At 40.5% G+C, this 18468-nt stretch overlaps 1 protein-coding gene across 1 annotated transcript; it reads right to left on the bottom strand.

The window, feature by feature from the left end:
• Nucleotides 1–17034: 17034 nt before the first annotated feature.
• Nucleotides 17035–18035, bottom strand: LOC110795859 (40S ribosomal protein S24-1-like). Its single transcript, XM_056829637.1, has 4 exons — nt 17905–18035; nt 17504–17687; nt 17255–17341; nt 17035–17067 (listed from the first exon to the last, which is right to left on the bottom strand). The coding sequence occupies exons 1-4, from the start codon at nt 18033–18035 to the stop codon at nt 17035–17037; spliced, it is 435 nt and encodes a 144-aa protein (XP_056685615.1).
• Nucleotides 18036–18468: the final 433 nt, after the last annotated feature.

The raw sequence follows: 18468 nt of genomic DNA, 5'->3' as shown, positions 1-18468 counted from the left end.
AAGGGTGAAACGATCCTACCCCGCGTTTATTTCCCCATCAAGTTGGGACGACCTGAAAATCAGTATATTAATGTGAACGGGCAGAACCGCATAACGAATCTTGGCTCCCTCGATGTTTCATCTCGGGAGTTGGGACTAAGGATACCTTTTTTCGCCAATAGGGGGGTGCATACGCCGCGCTTGTTGCCCACTCGGTACTTGTGCAGGTAGTACACCTATCCCGAACCCAATCGCTCGCTCAGTAGGTCCCTCTCGCCTGCATGCCCCCTTGGCTTGCACTTGCGGTTTGGCCTCTTGAGCGAAAATCGTCTGTTGAAGACACTACCTCGACCGGGGCATGTGTTGGATCTACGATAGAAGCGGTACCAAGCCAGGCGCAAATAACTACCCATAGAAGCCTATCATAAACTGCATGACGTGTTATTGTTGCCTCATGATGTAATGTTAGTTATGTGTAACGAAATATGTGATTGTGTGTGACAAACTATCCTAGAAAACCAACGACCTTAAAAATTTCCCAAACATTCATAGACTAATTTGCCAAAGAGTTATACCGAAATACGTGTTCCGTAAACCCGAATGATCGCCACAAAAATAAGCGACGCTCGGGATGGCCTGTAACGAATCCCACAAACGCTGCACAACGCGTAAAGGACGTTATTAGGCAAGCACGCAAATCGAAGTCGCATAAACAAAAGTAGACGCAAACAGAAAACGAGAACCAGCCAGGGACGCATTTTCAACGCCCCTGGCTGGGCGCCAAAATTTCTCACGCCCACTGCTGGGCGCTGAAGTTGCTGCTTGGCCTTCTGGTCAGGCACAGCAGCCTTGGTGCCCACGCATGAAGAAAATGCGTAGCTAAAAACTTTTCGTGAAAAAAAATTGCTACGAGGGCGTATGAAAAGGCACTCGATTCTAAGAGCGACTAAAAAATAAAAATAAATAACTCTTTGTGTCGTTGTTAGGCCTCCTACGACGACAATGCTCGGCACCAAAACCGAGCATGCTAATTAAACGACCTTGAATGTCACATGGGCGAAGTATTCAAAAAAAAATAAATGTTCGAATAAAGTCTTCAAGGAAAAAATAAATGTTCAAATTAAAAAATAAATAAATCCGAGTCTAGACTAGGCTATGCCAAAGTACAATCCAAATCCTAAGTCTTAGTTGTCTTATCCATAGAATCGGTCCTAATGCTTGGTGTCGTTCTGCAAATAAAAAGGTTAAACCATATTGAGTTTCCCTTTCTAACATTTAAATCAGTAAGCACCCATACTAATTGTCATCCCTTGCTAAGGATCCACGGCCTCAACACTCTCTCTCACCAATAAAAAGAATATATTATAGTACTTGCAAAATGGAAACAGTCACATTCTGGAAATTATTCCCCCATAGTCGCACAACCCCCAAAGTGAACCTAAGGTATCAATACCATTGGCAAAAAATTAATGGCCTCAAGGCTTATGATCACATTGGGTCACGACTATCATAGTCCTCTCGAGCCACTCGCTCCTTTAAATACTCCTAAGTACGGACTAAAAGATTTTCCATGAATGCAACATGACCAACCATGAAAATACCCAAATCGGCATACCATAAGGCTACCATTGGGGTAAAGCAATACACACTAAGAGAGAAGCCGCACTAATGATTCTAGTCTTGCAAAAATAAAAATTCGATCTCCCCAATTAACTACCTTGCCAACATTAAGCAAAATGGCGCATGACAAATGAACACCCAAGGGTTAAAATCTAAAGTGTCAACCAACCAAAGTTATGGTCCAATTAGCCTAAGTCTGAGAGTCGCTTGGTCAAGTATTATAGGCTTACACCATGTCATTATTTTGAGTCTAGGCCACCTCCTTGTATTCATACCCGGGTTATAATCAGAAAGATTAATGAAAGTTTGAGTCTAAATCACAACTTCCAGTTAAATCCCGGAAACCGGAATCTGAAAAGAAGCAAAAAATTATCTTCGATGTAATTCTTTCGTTAAATTTCAATAAGGTAAAAATAACATTTTGAATCTACGCTATTTGCACATTTTAAGAAACGACTAAATACGCTTGCAAAGTAAGACAATTTAAAGGTCCACCCTAGGCCAACTAAAATTAAAGGTCAACCCTAGGCCTACTAAAATTAAAGGTCCACTATAGGCCTACCAAACGAGGCTCACTCAGTCTCGCCTCGTGACTCAAAGACCACAACCATCTACCTTTTAGCCCAAACAAAAAATTGATTAAAGGATTTATGTTGGGCAGAAATCCCAAGCAAAAATAGAAAGAGAAAAGGGAGAGCGAAAAGAGCAAGCCATGAAATACTTAGCCCGTACCTCCCAAAGTGCGAAATTTACACAAGTAAAACGAAGGAAGAGAATTGAGTCAACCAATCCAAATCATAAAGTTCTACGATGTCTACCCTTTCCAATCCTTATACGCCTTCGCTCTGGGGTCCCTGTTTAGCTCATTTAACCCATCCATGTTCTCATTGCCATAAACCAAGAAAACATTACCTCGACTCTTGTTCATGAACTTGTTGTCAACCGCAAACCACGCACGGCCATTGACACGTGCGTCATACCCATTATTTCCAAAGCCCAAACCTGTTCTTACGCTACCATTAGCATAATGACCATATAACTTGTGTGGATACATCCTTTAGCCGTTCCCATGCTACTCATTGGCCTTGGTTGATGTAATCCTCATGCTCGACTAATACCTATACAACTTATCCTATCTCATTCAACCCATCTTTCAAGCCGTCTTGAGTGACAAATAAAAAAGAGACAAATGAAGAGTACATTCTACGCTCAACGTAAAAATAAAAAAAAAAGTTAATAATACAAAAGAAACTTTGCAAAGCGCCTTTAAAAGTTAGTCTAAAAAGAAAAGAAGCATTTTAGCGCACCAAAAAAGATCCGCCCAGAAATAATTTTCAGCGCCCACAGCCGGGCGCCGAAATCTTTAGCGCCCCAGCCTGGGCGCTGAATCTCTCTGCCTGCCAAATTTTGTCCAGAAGTGCTCGTCATTTTATCCGCACATGCACGGAAAAATAACGAACACTTGGAGGGGTACAGCACGTATTCAGACATACGTACCACAAAAAATACATAACCTCAAAAAAAATATATAAAACAAATTTTTTGGCTTACGGCAAAGCAACAGATTAAAATAATAATTAACTTCACTTATTCTACCGTTTCAAATAATATGTTTCCACCTCAGAACATACTTATCGAATTACGCATTCTAAGAAACCATTTTCTAGGCTAGAACTACGCGCGACCTGATTCTGACAAGATACGTAGGCAATCCTTACCAAGGATTCGGTCCAATAAAAAAAACACATATTCTTTGTGCAAAAAGTGTTAGACATATAAAAACATAAAAAAGAGGAGAAACAAAAATAAATGAAAATGAAAAATAAAAATACGCCTTTATTGAAAAAATAATAAGAAGGAAAACAAAGTGCTAAGAATAAAAAACAAACACAACTGAAATAAATAAAGGGCACCTACACCCTAGCAAGAACTACACTACTCTAGTTCTTCCGGATTATCAAATAAAGTCTTGTAGAGGGCAATGTTCGCAGGATCCACCCCCACAGTCTTCTGCGCTGCCCCAATATAAATCTCCATAAGAACCGGCTCATGGACACTAACTTCCAAAGATGCCAAGGCTTCAGAAACATTCTCAGTTATAGCCCGCTCAGCCTCAAGGGCACAGACAATGGTGGGAGAAGGATTATTATCATCAACTTGACTATAGACATCTACTTTTGTCCCCATTCCCGCAAGGGAAAGGTTCGATGATGAAAGCATAAAAACTCCACTTGACAACGCATCTCCTATAAAATAAACGAATCTCGATTCCCCATTTCATTTTACCCGAAACCTGCTATTTATGGAAACCTGCTAAAAAATAGTAACTGCCGTAAAAGGTAGCTTCTAAAAGTGGCAAATCATAAAAGATAGAAACCTGTCAGAATTAGGTGTTGCATTCCAACATAAATCCTAAATGAGATAGAAAACCGCGAGAATCCTATTCCTAATAGGATTCGGAAATAAGAGTTACGTATTAATTTAAATCCTAACGAGCCTAGAGTTCGTAACGGGCCCAGACGCATTCCGTCACAAATTGATACGCGCTAAAAGACTCAAATTAATCTCAAACTCTACGGATTTTAGAATCCGAATCTGACTAAACAAAAACCGCCCAGACCCTATTTTCAACGCCTGGCTCTGGGCGGCGAAATCTTCGGCGCCCAGGCCTGGGCGCTGAAAGTACCTGGGTACGTCTCTTTTCCTAATTCTTTGCGGATTAGAACTCTGCAATTCTATCTTTCCACGAACTCTTCCCTATAAATAGGCCCCTAGTTTCGACGTGAAACAACACACAACAACACATAATATACTCTGAGTATTGACTCAAAACCCCTTAGCCTAAGCCTCTCGCTGCGAAATTGTTCACGCGTTCTGTCGCGATCGATCTATAAATCGAACAGAACGTATCCTGTCCCATAATCGAGATTCGTTAAATAAAAAGGAGAAATAGCAAAGTCAAAGTGGTTAGTTTTCTGAGAACCCTGACGCACCTCTCAAGGGTGCGTCGTAATGTGTCCCTTTTCGATGATTTAACTGCTTTCCTCGCCCTTTTTATGAACTGATAAACTAACCTAATATGATTGTTCTATCATGCCTAATAAATATAATATTTTTGGGGAAATCGGATTATCATGCTAGGTCCCTTAATGTTATTTAAATCAGATAATCACGATCGAATTAGTATTATATGTTGCATATTGCTAAAATCAACTCAGATTAGTTTAATAGTTAACGCATGTCCCTTCAATTATTTATGCTGAGCTAGTAAGGATATCCTGCCTCTGGAGTTATCGACGAGCGAATTACTCCTCTCGGTAGTTAAAGTCCCCCGAACCCTCAATCTCTACCTTGCGGGTGTATATTGAGAGATCCCCACACCAGGGATCACAAGGGAACCTATGGTCGTCGTGGTCAAACATAATTGCACTCCCTTTATGTCACGATAACCGGGTTTTGTCAGTTTTTCTCATTGTCGTTAAAAACTGAATGGCGACTCCTATATTACTAGTCAATTGAGTGTATACTCACAGGAAAACCAATTACACTTGATTGAATAAAAAGAATCGTCACACCCACGAGGGACAGGTCACGCATTAGCCTCGCGCTTTTTCGACCCCCCTCACATTGGCGACTCCACTGGGGAAGTGAAGGAAACACTTGTGCTTGTAGGTAATCAAAATAGCCGAACGGTGAAACGATCCTACCCCGGTTTTATTTCCCCATCAAGTTGGGACGACCTAAAAATAAGCATATTAATGTGAACAGGCAGAACCTCATAACGAATCTCGGCTCCCTCGGGAGTTGGGACTAAGGATACCTTTTTTCGCCAATAGGGGGGTGCATACGCCGCGCATGTTTCCCACTCGGTACTTGTGCAGGTAGTACACCTATCCCGAACCCAATCGCTCACCCATTAGGTCCCTCTCGCCTGCATGCCCCCTTGGCTTGCACTTGCGGGTTGGCCTCTTGAGTGAAATTCGTCTGTTGAAGACACTACCTCGACCGGGGCATGTGTTGGATCTACGATAGAAGCGGTACCAAGCCAGGCGCAAATAAACTACCCATAGAAGCCTATCATAAACTACGTGGCATATTTAATTTTCAAATCCATGTTTGTAATGTAGTTATGTGTAGCGAAATATGTGATTGTGTGTGACAAACTATTCTAGAAAACCAAAGACCTTAAAAATTGCCCAAACATTCATAGACTAATTTTCCAAAGAGTTATACCGAAACACGTGTTCCGCAAGCCCGAACGATCGCCACAAAAATAAGCGACGCTCGGGATGGCCGTAACGAATCCCACAAACGCTGCACAATGCGTAAAGGACGTTACAAGGCAAGCACGCAAAATTAAAGTCGCAAAAACAAAAGTAGACGAAAACTGAAAACGAGAACCAGCCAGGGACGCATTTTCAACGTCCCTGGCTGGGCGCTGAAATTTCTCACGCCCTTCGCTGGGCGCTGAAGTTGCTGCCTGGCCGTTTGGTCAGGCACAGCAGCCTCGGTGCCCACGCATGAAGAAAATACGTAACAAAAAAAAAAAATTCGTAAAAATTGCTGCAAGGGCGTATGAAAAGGCACTCGATTCTAAAAGCGACTAAAAAAAATAAAAATAAATAACTCTTTGTGTCGTTGTTAGGCCTCCTACGACGACAATGCTCGGCACCAAAACCGAGCATGCTAATTAAACGACCTTGAACGGGCAAAGTATTCAAAAAATAATGTTCAAATAAAGTTTTCAAGAAGAAAAATAAATGTTCAAATAAATCCGAGTCTAGACTAGGCTATGCCAAAGTACAATCCAAATCCTAAGTCTTAGTTGTCTTATCCATAGAATCGGTCCTAATACTTGGTGTCGTTCTGCAAGCTAAAAGGTTAAACCATATTGAGTCTCCCTTCCTAACATTTAAATCAATGAGCACCCATATGTAATTGTCATCCCTTGCTAGGAATCCACAGCCTCAATACTCTCTCTCACCAATAAAAAGAATATATTATAGTATTTGTAAAATGGAAATGGTCACATTCTGGAAATCATTCCCCCATAGTCGCACAACCCATAAAGCGAACCTAAGGTGTCAATACCATTGGCAAAGAAAAAAAAAGTAATGGCCCCAAGGCTTATGATCACATTGGGTCACGACTAACATAGTCCTCTCGAGTCACTCACTCCTTGAAATACTACTAAGTACGGACTAAAAGATTTTCCATGAATGCAACATGACCAACCATGAAAATACCCAAATCGGCATACCATAAGGCTACCATCGGGGTAAAGCAATACACACTAAGAGAGAAGCCGCACTAATGATTCTAGTCTTGCAAAAATAAAAATTCGATCTCCCCAATTAACTACCTTGCCAATATTAAGCAAAATGGCGCATGACAAATGAACACCCAAGGGTTAAAATCTAAAGTGTTAACCAACGAAAGTTATGGTCCAATTAGCCTAAGTCTGAGAGTCGCTTGGTCAAGTATTATAGGCCTACGCCATATCATTATTTTGAGTCTAGGCCACCTCCTTATATTCATACACGGGTTATAATCAGAAAGATTAATAAAAGTTTGAGTCTAAATCACAACTTCCAATTAAATCCCGAAAACTGTAAAAATTATTTTCGATGTAATTCATTCGTTAAACTTCAATAAGGTAAAAACAACATTTTAAATCTATGCTATTTGCACATTTTTTTTTTAAAAAAACGACTAAATACGCTTGCAAAGTAAGACAATTTAAAAGGTCCGCCCTAGGCCTACTAAAATTAAAGGTCCACTATAGGCCTACCAAACGAGGCTCACTCAGTCTCGCCTCGTGACTCAAAGACCACAACCACCTACCTTTTAGCCTAAATAAAAAGGGGAGGGAAATCCCGAGCAAAAAGAAAAAATAGAAAGAGAAAAGGGAGAGCGAAAAGAGCAAGCCATGACACGTGCGTCATACCCATCATTTCCAAAGACCAAACCTGCTCTTACACCACCATTAGCATAATGACCATACAACTTGTGTGGATACATCCTGTTGATATACCCTTGAGCCGTCCTCATGCTATTCATTGGCCTTGATTGATGTAAACTCGTAACACTAGCTTGAGGCTGTAAATTGTGAGCCCTAGGAGATATAATCCTCATGCTTGACCAATACCTATACAACTTATCCCAACTCATTCAACCCATCTTTCAAGTCGTCTTGAGTCACGAATATAAAAAAACAAATGAAAAGTACATTCTACGCTTAACATAAAAAAAAGAAATATAAAAAATGTGAATAATAAAAAAGGGAACTTTGCAAAGCGCCCCTAAAATTAGTCTAAAAAAGAAAAATAAGCATTTAGCGCACCAAAAAAAGATCCGCCCAGAAATAATTTTCAACGCCCACAGCTGGGCGCCGAAATCATTAGCGCCCCTGCCTGGGCGCTGAATCTCTCTGCTTGCTAAAATTTTGTCCAGAAGTGCTCGTCATTTTATCCGCACATTCACGGAAAAATAACGAACACTTGGAGGGGTACAACACGTATACGTACCACCAAAAATACATGTACTCAAAAAAAATATAAAACAAATTTTTGGCAGCAGATTTAAATAATAATAAACTTCACTTATTCTACCATTTCAAATAATATGTTTCCACCTCGCAATGTACTTGTTTAAAATCGACATTCTAAGAAACCATTTTCTAGGCTAAGAACTACGGAAGACCTGATTCCAAATTAAAATTATTTAAGGCGGATACGTAGGCAATCCATGACTTGGTCCAACCAATTTGCAAAAATATTAAAAGCCTATAGAATAACAAGAATAAAGAATAGAAGTCCCTTATTGAAATTTAATTACTTGCAATCCAAGTTGAAAGAAAAATTTAAGTCAAAGGAAGAATCCAAGTCACCAAGATGCCAAAACTAATGAGCACACATCGAAAAATAATAAGGGCACGTACCCTTGCCAGAAGGAGCACTCACACTCCTAGGCACTTAGCCAAGACTCAAAAGGTCACCTTGCCTCAATTGAATGGGGGCTAGCGCAAGCGTCCATGACCTCTAAAATACTCGACTTGACCCTCCCTAAAGCGAACTAACTCACTTAAAGACTTTCTTTCACCACTAGACATAGTCGCTCACTTAAAAACCTTCTTTCACCACTAGACACAGTCATGATCGCCAACAAGTAGTAAGGGCAGTAAGCTTGCAATAAAGAGGATTGTTCTACGGCATTTCCCCATCGTTCCTTCGAACTCAGGGCACCCGTTCATGGTTATTCAAATGCTTGCGAATCCCCTTTGAAAAAAATTAGACGTTGTCAATAGGACTTGGCACTTAACCAAGGCTCACCCTACTCAGACATATGACACGGGCATCTAAAATCGAAATCTAAAAGCATCATTAATGGGAAGACATAATAGCAACTGGGGGCTAAAAAGAATCTTGAAATGAAAGAGTTAGGGAAAGAACTAAATATACCTTGACCTTTTGTACAGACATACACCAAGTAAATCTAAGCCAATTTGAAAACGGTTTATATTCCCGCAATTCTGGAAAAGATTGCCCTAAAAGCCTAAAGCATATGCCAAACGGGCACAAGTAATATCTTGACGCCTGCACCCTGGCTTCCAGCAAATCCTTAGACAGCATTCCAAAAATCGTAACAGTCTTTTGATTCACTCATGTAATCCTGTACGAACCCCTCCATAAGTCAACCTACTTAGGACACCTCGGATTGTACACAGTAGGACTCGGATTTTAAATAATTTTCAAATAATTTTCAAAGACTCTTTCGAACATAATAAAGTGTCGTTGGTTTAAGCTAAGTATGCGTTTATCTCAATGTTGCAAGAGATTTCCAAATATGATTATGGGTAAAGAAAGGCACCTAGCTTTTGGACAAGGCACACTTCAACATGTGACTACCTTGACCATGGCAATGTCGCACAATACGACATTTACACGAGAAGCAGCAAAATCATTACTCGAACGTACCTCGCACTAAACGAGTCTGGTTCAAACTATTCATGATCCATGTCACCATGAATGCATAAAAACGTATGCAAAGCATTATAGCACCAAGCCAATCCCGTAGCTACAATTGGGGGCTTGAGAAAAACACTCTAAAAATGCATAAAATGACGATTTTATCGAACATTCTCGACGCTAATGCTATACATACATCATAGGGGCACGATCCTAAGGTCTAATCATGTAAAACGAACCTTAGAATGACTACAACCCCTCTCAAATTCTAAGCACTACTTAGAATATATAAAGTCGCCCCACTAACAAGGGTAACTGAAAATCGCGAGTCATCAAAACTCCGATCAAACCACTGCACATAACGCTCGCCCTATAAAAGGCCCGTTACACAGTCTACATCGTTCCAAAGCAAAAGCGAAAGAAAAAAAAAGAATAAAAAAAACTGTCAAAATTCTGCCCAGGAATCATTTTCAACGCCCAGAGCAGGGCGCCGATATCTTTAACGCCCCAGCCTGGGCGCTGAATCTTTCTGCTAGCCAAGTTTTGCCCAGATACAAAAATAAGAAACAAACACCTATGAATCATCGCATCGAACGAAGTAATAAGTCGTGCAAACCCACGCAGAAGGTGCTACACTTGTTCGAGCACCTGAACGATTTAGCACGATGAAGTACTCCAAATAATGATATCCTAACACTTGGAGGAATGTTCTAAGACACGCCGTTAGGCCACACAAGCCTGCGTTGCACCATAATCCCACAGTACAAGTCTAAAAAAGGGTAAGGCACATTGCACTAATGCAAGCACGACCAAGAGTAAGAGGCAAAGACTACTTATCGCCCAAATACAAGCCACACGACTTCTACATTAAGGATTAAAGGTAGCAAAATATTACCTACCACGAAAGGGATAGCTCGCACCTACACGAGCGGAACCCCAGGGCATCTTTCTCGAAAGAACCTACAAAAATCGTACGCCAAAAGGAAGCATCACAACATGCATACTTGGGAGCTCCAAGCTACGAAACAACCATTGCAAAATAAAAAAAATCTCGAAGCAAATGTTTGAACAATCGAAAGGGCACGATGTTTGAGCCCACTTCATGAATGGACCTGACCCCTATCAAGCTTCTAAGCAAACTATTCAAAATCAGTCATTGCTCAAAAAAATGATTCAAGAAAACTGATTAATGGACCGCACACAACGGCCATTCTATGAACGCTCGTTCGCACATACATATCATCATTCACGAACACGTTCAAAAAATATAAGAGCGATTAAAGTCTTACACCTCAAGGTATGTTCCTCGGGCCATATAGACTCGCCCGACTATTGCAATAACTGTACACCTTAAGAGCAACATTTCCTTAAAATAATCGCCCCAAAGCGACAAAGCACCGTAGTCCACCAATCGGCTACGGCTTCTCAAGAAAATCATCACGTTCTAAAAACAAAGAAAAAAACAAAAGAAAAAAAGAATACATAGAACTTCCAAGTGAAATAAACGAATGAACAAGAGGCCAACTGTGTCATCAAAAGACCAGCCCAAACAACACTTTCAGCGCCCCACCTGGGCGTGAATTATTTCAACGCCCAGGCCTGGGCGCCGAAAATGAACCCAGGCTCAAAAAGGCCCTAACTTCTATGGGGCCCTGCCATATTCATTCGGCTTGAAAATTGCCGATTTCTTCACTGAAAGTCGCACTCCACGGCTTCTCTAAAATAGCACACTACTATAGGAGGTCGCTCGCACATACGAGCGTGACCCCAAACATGATTACAAGACACGAAAAACAACCGACGAGCCCCAACACTTGGGGGCTCGCGAAAAGTGGACTCCAAAAAAGAGCGCGCAATCAAAATCACATTCCCAGACTACGCCACGCACCATATCATGTTTGGATATCTCAAAAAATATATTGTTAAATATACACAGTGTGGCCCCACTTATAGGACACATCTAATCAGGAAATATTACGACCCACCAACAGGTTGTAATCACCAAAAGCTCTTCTACATAGGCAAAATAAGAAATTCAAAATGGGCTCGCCCACCCTCAGCGGGCGGGGTCTGCGTCACTAGCCGCGCAGGTCCTCAGTTTTTCAAAGAATAAAGTCTTCAAATTTAAAATAGGCTCGCCATCTTCAGCCGGCGGGGTCTACGGCGCAAACCACGTAGGTCCTTATTTTCAAAAAAAAAACAACAAAATAAAATTTCAAACAGATTCGTCCACTTCAGCGGACGGGGTGTCCACCCTCAGCGGACAAGGTTCGCCACCTCTAGTGGGCGGGGTCTACGTCACAAACCGCGTAGGTCCTTATTTTCATAAATTTCAAAACAGATTCGTCCACTTCTATCGGACGGGGTGTCCACCCTCAGCGGACAAGGTTCGCCACCTTCAGTGGGCGGGGTCTACGTCACAAACCGCGTAGGTCCTTATTTTCAAAAACATCAAACAGATTCGTCCACTTCTATCGGACGGGGGGTCCCCCTCAGAGGACAGGCTCGCCCACCTTCAGCGGGCGGGGTCTGCGTCACTAACATCGCAGGTCCTTAGTCGCTGCAGCGATAACTTTTACTGGATTTTCCTTCGTTTTACTTCCTATAAAAACAAGGGTACTGGATTTTCCTTCGTTTTACATCCTATAAAAACAAGGGGGTTTTCTCGTTTAGCCAGCCCTGAAAATGAGAATCTTTAAAAATGTTTTACCTCGTGATTGGGCTTGGCCAGGCCCAATTACACTTTACAGCTTTAATTTCGAAAACATCTGTAGTTACTCCCAATGACAAAGTGAGGGAGTTTTCTACGCACCTTTAGATCCTTCCAATGACAAAGTGAGGAAGTTTCTATACTATCAGTTGACAAATCCCAATGACGCGTGAGGGATATGTCGACACTTCAAGTGATGACCCTTAAGTCAAATGTTATCACTCGGGGGCTCGTGGGACCCTCGTAAAACAGGTCACATACACCATGGCTTGTGTGACGCACTCCGTCTAATACTTTGACCATCGTCTTACTCCAAGACTCAGTCAAAGTGGGGGCTAACTGTAGACACCTACTTTTGTCCCCATTCCCGCAAGGGAAATGTTCGATGATGAAAGCATAAAAACTCCACTTGACAACGCATCTCCTATAAAATAAACGAATCTCGATTCCCCATTTCATTTTACCCGAAACCTGCTATTTATGGAAACCTGCTAAAAATAGTAACTGCCGTAAAAGGTAGCTTCTAAAAGTGGCAAATCATAAAAGATAGAAACCTGTCAGAATTAGGTGTTGCATTCCAACATAAATCCTAAATGAGATAGAAAACCGCGAGAATCCTATTCCTAATAGGATTCGGAAATAAGAGTTACGTATTAATTTAAATCCTAACGAGCCTAGAGTTCGTAACGGGCCCAGACGCATTCCGTCACAAATTGATACGCGCTAAAAGACTCAAATTAATCTCAAACTCTACGGATTTTAGAATCCGAATATTACTAAACAAAAACTGCCCAGACCCTATTTTCAACGCCTGGCTCTGGGCGCTGAAAGTACCTGGGTACGTCTCTTTTCCTAATTCTTTGCGGATTAGAACTCTGCAATTCTATCTTTCCACGAACTCTTCCCTGTAAATAGGCCCCTAGTTTCGACGTGAAATAACACACAACAACACATAATATACTCTGAGTATTGACTCAAAACCCCTTAGCTTAAGCCTCTCGCTGCGAAACTGTTCACGCGTTCTGGTCGCAATCGATCCATAAATCGAACAGAACGTATCCTGTCCCATAATCGAGATTCGTTAAATAAAAAGGAGAAATAGCAAAGTCAAAGTGGTTAGTTTTCTGAGAACCCTGACGCACCTCTCAAGGGTGCGTCGTAATGTGTCCCTTTTTGATGATTTAACTGCTTTCCTCGCCCTTTTTATGAACTGTTAAACTAACCTAATATGATTGTTCTATCACGCCTAATAAATATAATATTTTTGGGGAAATCGGATTATCATGCTAGGTCCCTTAATGTTATTTAAATCAGATAATCACGATCGAATTAGTATTATATGTTGCATATTGCTAAAATCAACTCAGATTAGTTTAATAGTTAACGCATGTCCCTTCAATTATTTATGCTGAGCTAGTAAGGATATCCTGCCTCTGGAGTTATCGACGAGCGAATTACTCCTCTCGGTAGTTACAGTCCCCCGAACCCTCAAACTCTACCTTGCGGGTGTATATTGAGAGATCCCCACACCAGGGATCACAAGGGAACCTACGGCCGTCGTGGTCAAACATAATTGCACTCCCTTTATGTCACGATAACCGGGTTTTGTCAGTTTTTCTCATTGTCGTTAAAAACTGAATGGCGACTCCTATATTACTAATCAATTGAGTGTATACTCACAGGAAATCCAATTACACTTGATTGAAGAAAAAGAATCGTCACACCCACGAGGGACAGGTCACCCATTAGCCTCGCGCTTTTTCGAACCCCCTCACACGAGGCCTGGGCGCTGAAAATACCTGGGTACGTGTTTTTTCCTAATTCTTTGTGGATTAGAGCTCTGCAATTCTATCTTTCCACAAACTCTTTTCTATAAATATAGCCCAAATTCGACGTCAAATAAGAACACACAATTCATATTTTGAGTATTGACTCCAACCCTTAGCCTAAGCCTCTCGGTGCGAAATTGTTCACGCGTTCTGTCACAATCGATCCATAAATCGAACAGAACGTATCCTGTCCCATAATTTGAGATTCGTTAAATAAAAAGGAGAAATAGCAAAGTCAAAGTGGTTAGTTTTCTGAGAACCGTGACGCACCTCTCAAGGGTGCGTCGTAATGTGTCCCTTTTCCATGGTTTAATTGCTTTCCTCGTGTGAGGGGGGTCGAAAAAGCACGAGGCTAATGCGTGACCTCGTCCCTCGTGGGTGTGACGATTCTTTTTATTCAATCAAGTGTAATTGGATTTCCTGTGAGTATACACCCAATTGACTAGTAATATAGGAGTCGCCATTCAGTTTTTAACGAGAATGAGAAAAACTGACAAAACCCGGTTATCGTGACATAAAGGGAGTGCATTTATGTTTGACCACGACGGCCGAAGGTTCCCTTGTGATCCCTGGTGTGGGGATCTCTCAACATACACCCGCAAGGTAGAGATTGAGGGTTCGGGGGACTGTAACTACCGAGAGGAGTACTTCGCTCGTCGATAACTCCAGAGGCAGGATATCCTTAATAGCTCAGCATAAATAATTAAAGGGACATGCGTTAACTATTAAACTAATCTGAGTTGATTTTAGCAATATGCAACATATAATACTAGATCGATCGTGATTATCTGATTTAAATAGTATTAAGGGACCTAGCATGATAATCCAATTTCCCAAAAATATTATATTTGTTAGGCGTGATAGAACAATCAGATTTAGTTAGTTTAACAGTTCATAAAAAGGGCGAGGAAAGCAATTAAATCATCGAGAAGGGGCACATTACGACGCACCCTTGAGAGGTGCGTCACGGTTCTCAGAAAACTAACCACTTTGACTTTGCTATTTCTCCTTTTTATTTAACAAATCTCAATTATGGGACAGGATACGTTCTGTTCGATTTATGGAGCGATTGCGACAGAACGCGTGAACGATTTCGCAGCGTGAGGCTTAGGCTAAGGGTTGGAGTGAATACTCGGAATATGAATTGCGTGTTGTGTCCTTTTCACGTCGAATTTGGGGATGTATTTATAGGGGAGAGTTCGTGGAAAGATAGAATGACAGAGTTCTAATCCACAAAGAATTGGGAAAAAACACGTACCCAGGTATTTTCAGCGCCCAGGCTTGGGCGCCGAAGATTTCGGCGCCTAGAGCCAGGCGTTGAAAATAGGGTCTGGGCTGTTTTCTTAGTCAGATTCGGATTCCTGAAATCCGTAGAGTTTGAGACTTAATCGAGTCTTTTAGTGCGTATCAATTTCATGATGGAATGCGTCTGGGCCCGTTACGAACTCTAGGCTCGTTAGGATTTTAATTAATACGTAACTCTTATTTCCGAATCATATTAGGAATAGGATTCTCACAGTTTTCTATCTCATTTAGGATTTATGTTGGAGTGCAACACCTAATTCTGACAGGTTTCTATCTTTTATGACTTGCCACTTTTAGAAGCTACCCTTTACGGCAATTACTATTTTTAGCAGGTTTCCATAAATAGCAGTTTTCTATAAATATCAGGTTTCGGGTGAAATGAAAAGGGGAATTGAGATTCGTTATTTTATAGGAGATGCGTTTTCAAGTGGAGATTTATGCTTTCATCATCGAACCCTTCCCTTTCGGGAATGGGGACAAAAGTACACTACTAGAAATTGTAGATTTAACGACAACATATTAACGAAGTAATCAACATTCCGTCGTTATAAGCAGTAGCGCGCTACTCTACTGCGATGACTAACTGAAGCTTGTCGTTATTATTATAGAAAAAAAATAAAGTTAAAATATTCAAAGGAAATTGTCTGTCGTTATATCTACCTTATTTATGCGCTCTTCACTCTTCAGCGCCGCTTTCAATTTGTGAACATCAGTTCAAGTTTCACTCACCTCCAACATAGAAGTCCGAAACCCTAATTTTAACTCGCCTAAAGTTTTTCGATTCTTAAATTCATATTTCTTTCTCACCAAAGATGCAGTTGATTTCGACGAACCAGTTTTCGATTCAGTTCGAGTCAGGGTAGAAACCAAAGATGAGAAAAGCGGCGAGCATGAGTGAATTGGAACTACCATGATTTCATCTCTTTTCTACTTGCAAGGATTTTGTCCTATGAAACTGGATATAGGGGTTGATTTAGCCCATTGGATCAATGTATAGAAGTTCGATTTCAGATCTCGCCGTCAATTTCTTGCATCAATGTAATTCCGGTAAATTCCATGGTTTTTTTCTTAATTTATACCAATTTTTTGAAGTGTTGCTGGTTGAAAATTGGATTAGTTAATTAAATGCTTGTTTCGTTGCTATTTGGGATTTTTACTTATTTAATTTATTCAAATTGGAAGGGAAGAAGGATTATGTCTGCATCAGGTATATATTCAGCCTTCTGATGCAATTATACAGTTAATTGCGTGCATCCTAATAATTTTGATCCTGTGGTAGATTCATGAACCCCGTTGTTATTCAAATAAGAAAGTTGATATTCTCTTGATTTCATGTCTGATGATTTTGTTGATGTATATGCCATGTGAATGGTGTTTTATTTACTATATGATCGAGTTAGCTGGTTGGAGTTTTTTGTTTGTTTGAATTGTTTAGGCCAGAATATTCTTAATTTGGTTAAGGATGGTTTCGTCACTGGGAAGCCTACCAAGATTAAGTCGAGGCCCGTGCTCATCGTATGAATGAGGGCATGAGGAAAGGTCATTACTCTAGATTTGGTATGCATATAGTGTATCTTTTCATAATATAGAATTTGTGGTTAGGAGGTATGGAAGCACCAGTTCCTCATTTCTTCTTTCCAGCTTCAGCAGCCTTGGTCTGCCAGAGAAATAAATGTGACAAAGTTAACAAAACATAAAATAGAGAAATTTAGAAGCCAAGAATTTACAAGACTTTAATAATAAAGAGTTAAAAGTATCTATCAGCCACATTTGATATCGTTGGCTGATATTGTTAGACAAACACAACCATCAGCCAAAACAACAATGCAAGTCCATTCTCCTACCTTCTTAACATCACTGATCTTCTTAGCTATGTTCTTCCTTTCTTTCATTTGTTTTCTGGACTTCTCAATCTTGGTAGCCAATCCATTCTGCACCAAGAAAAAATAGGAGCACAAAGATGTTTAGGGGAGTATATCACTCAGCAAGTCAAAATAGGCAACTCATTTACTGCCACCACAAATGGAATTATAATATAAAGATCACAAACGGAATTACAAATATAAATATCACAAATGGAACAACATACTTACCCTTATCAGGCTGTACTTTGGTTCAAACTTCTTTGCGTTATCAACAGAATCATAAATCAAACCGAATTCAATAGATTTACCTCCTCCAAAGTGAGTACGGAACTTGAAGACAAAGATAGAATTTGGATCTTTCACATCATATATGCTATCTAGTTTGTCCTTCAATTCTGCCTTTATGAGAGAAATTTAAGATTAAAGTTGTAAGATTGTAAGGGAGAAATAGAACAGTAGTAAAAATAGGTGGTACGACGGGGAACACTTGAAATTTGATCATCAAAAGAATTCAAGCAAACAATCAGGAAAGAGATCAGAAAATTGAGAAAAATGAATTCAGGAAACACTACAAAAGGACAAACCATTGCACAGCCACTGAATATGAAACCACCATCAAAAAAAGTTACAGCTTGAACCCCATATAGCAAGTCAAAACATGCAACTCATTTACTGTAGCTGCTGCATACTCTGTACTATGTACAGCAAGATTTGAGCTCTTGCCACATCTTTGACATGTACTGCCCCTAGCCAGTGGCATTCCTGAGTGTATTCTGACCTCTGGAGTAGCTGCTGCAGTACGGCAGAGCTCGCATTCAAGCAATTGAATTCAGATTTGAGTTTAGTCCCTAAAATCACTTCTACCCTTTCTTTACAAGAGGGCCAATTAGACTCATACCCCCAAGGCTAACTAGGAAGTTTCTCAGCTATGAAACAATGCATGTATTAATGGTAGATATATGCTAATTTGTGACTAATAGCTGAGAAAGGTGGTTATATAAACATCTCTTTGGTAGTAGTAGTAGTTGGGGAGTTCACATTAACATAGCTATTGTTTAATCACAGTTTGTTTGCTTCAGTAACTTCAGCTATGAAGTTCTTATCATTTTCCGCATGTCTACTGAAATACTATACAATTTGTACCATCATACTTTTATCATGTTAAAGATCAGTAGTAAAAATGGTCTGTTTAA

The sequence above is a fragment of the Spinacia oleracea genome, chromosome 5 (assembly GCF_020520425.1).
Source record: "Spinacia oleracea cultivar Varoflay chromosome 5, BTI_SOV_V1, whole genome shotgun sequence".
Classification (NCBI taxonomy): domain Eukaryota; kingdom Viridiplantae; phylum Streptophyta; class Magnoliopsida; order Caryophyllales; family Amaranthaceae; genus Spinacia; species Spinacia oleracea.
The sequence above is the reverse complement of the archived record's forward strand: the minus strand, read 5'-3'. Positions and strand labels throughout refer to the sequence as shown.

What these genes read in the sequence shown, in the direction of transcription:
- LOC110795859 (XM_056829637.1), bottom strand. Translation starts at nt 18,035, where the DNA reads ATGCCACTGGCTAGGGGCAGTACATGTCAAAGATGTGGCAAGAGCTCA. An exon ending in TGCTATATGGGGTTCAAGCT is followed by an intron (nt 17,688 to 17,904) that starts GTAACTTTTTTT and finishes TTAATCTTAAAT; the next exon opens with TTCTCTCATAAAGGCAGAAT. An exon ending in AGATCAGTGATGTTAAGAAG is followed by an intron (nt 17,068 to 17,254) that starts GTAGGAGAATGG and finishes TTTCTCTGGCAG; the next exon opens with ACCAAGGCTGCTGAAGCTGG.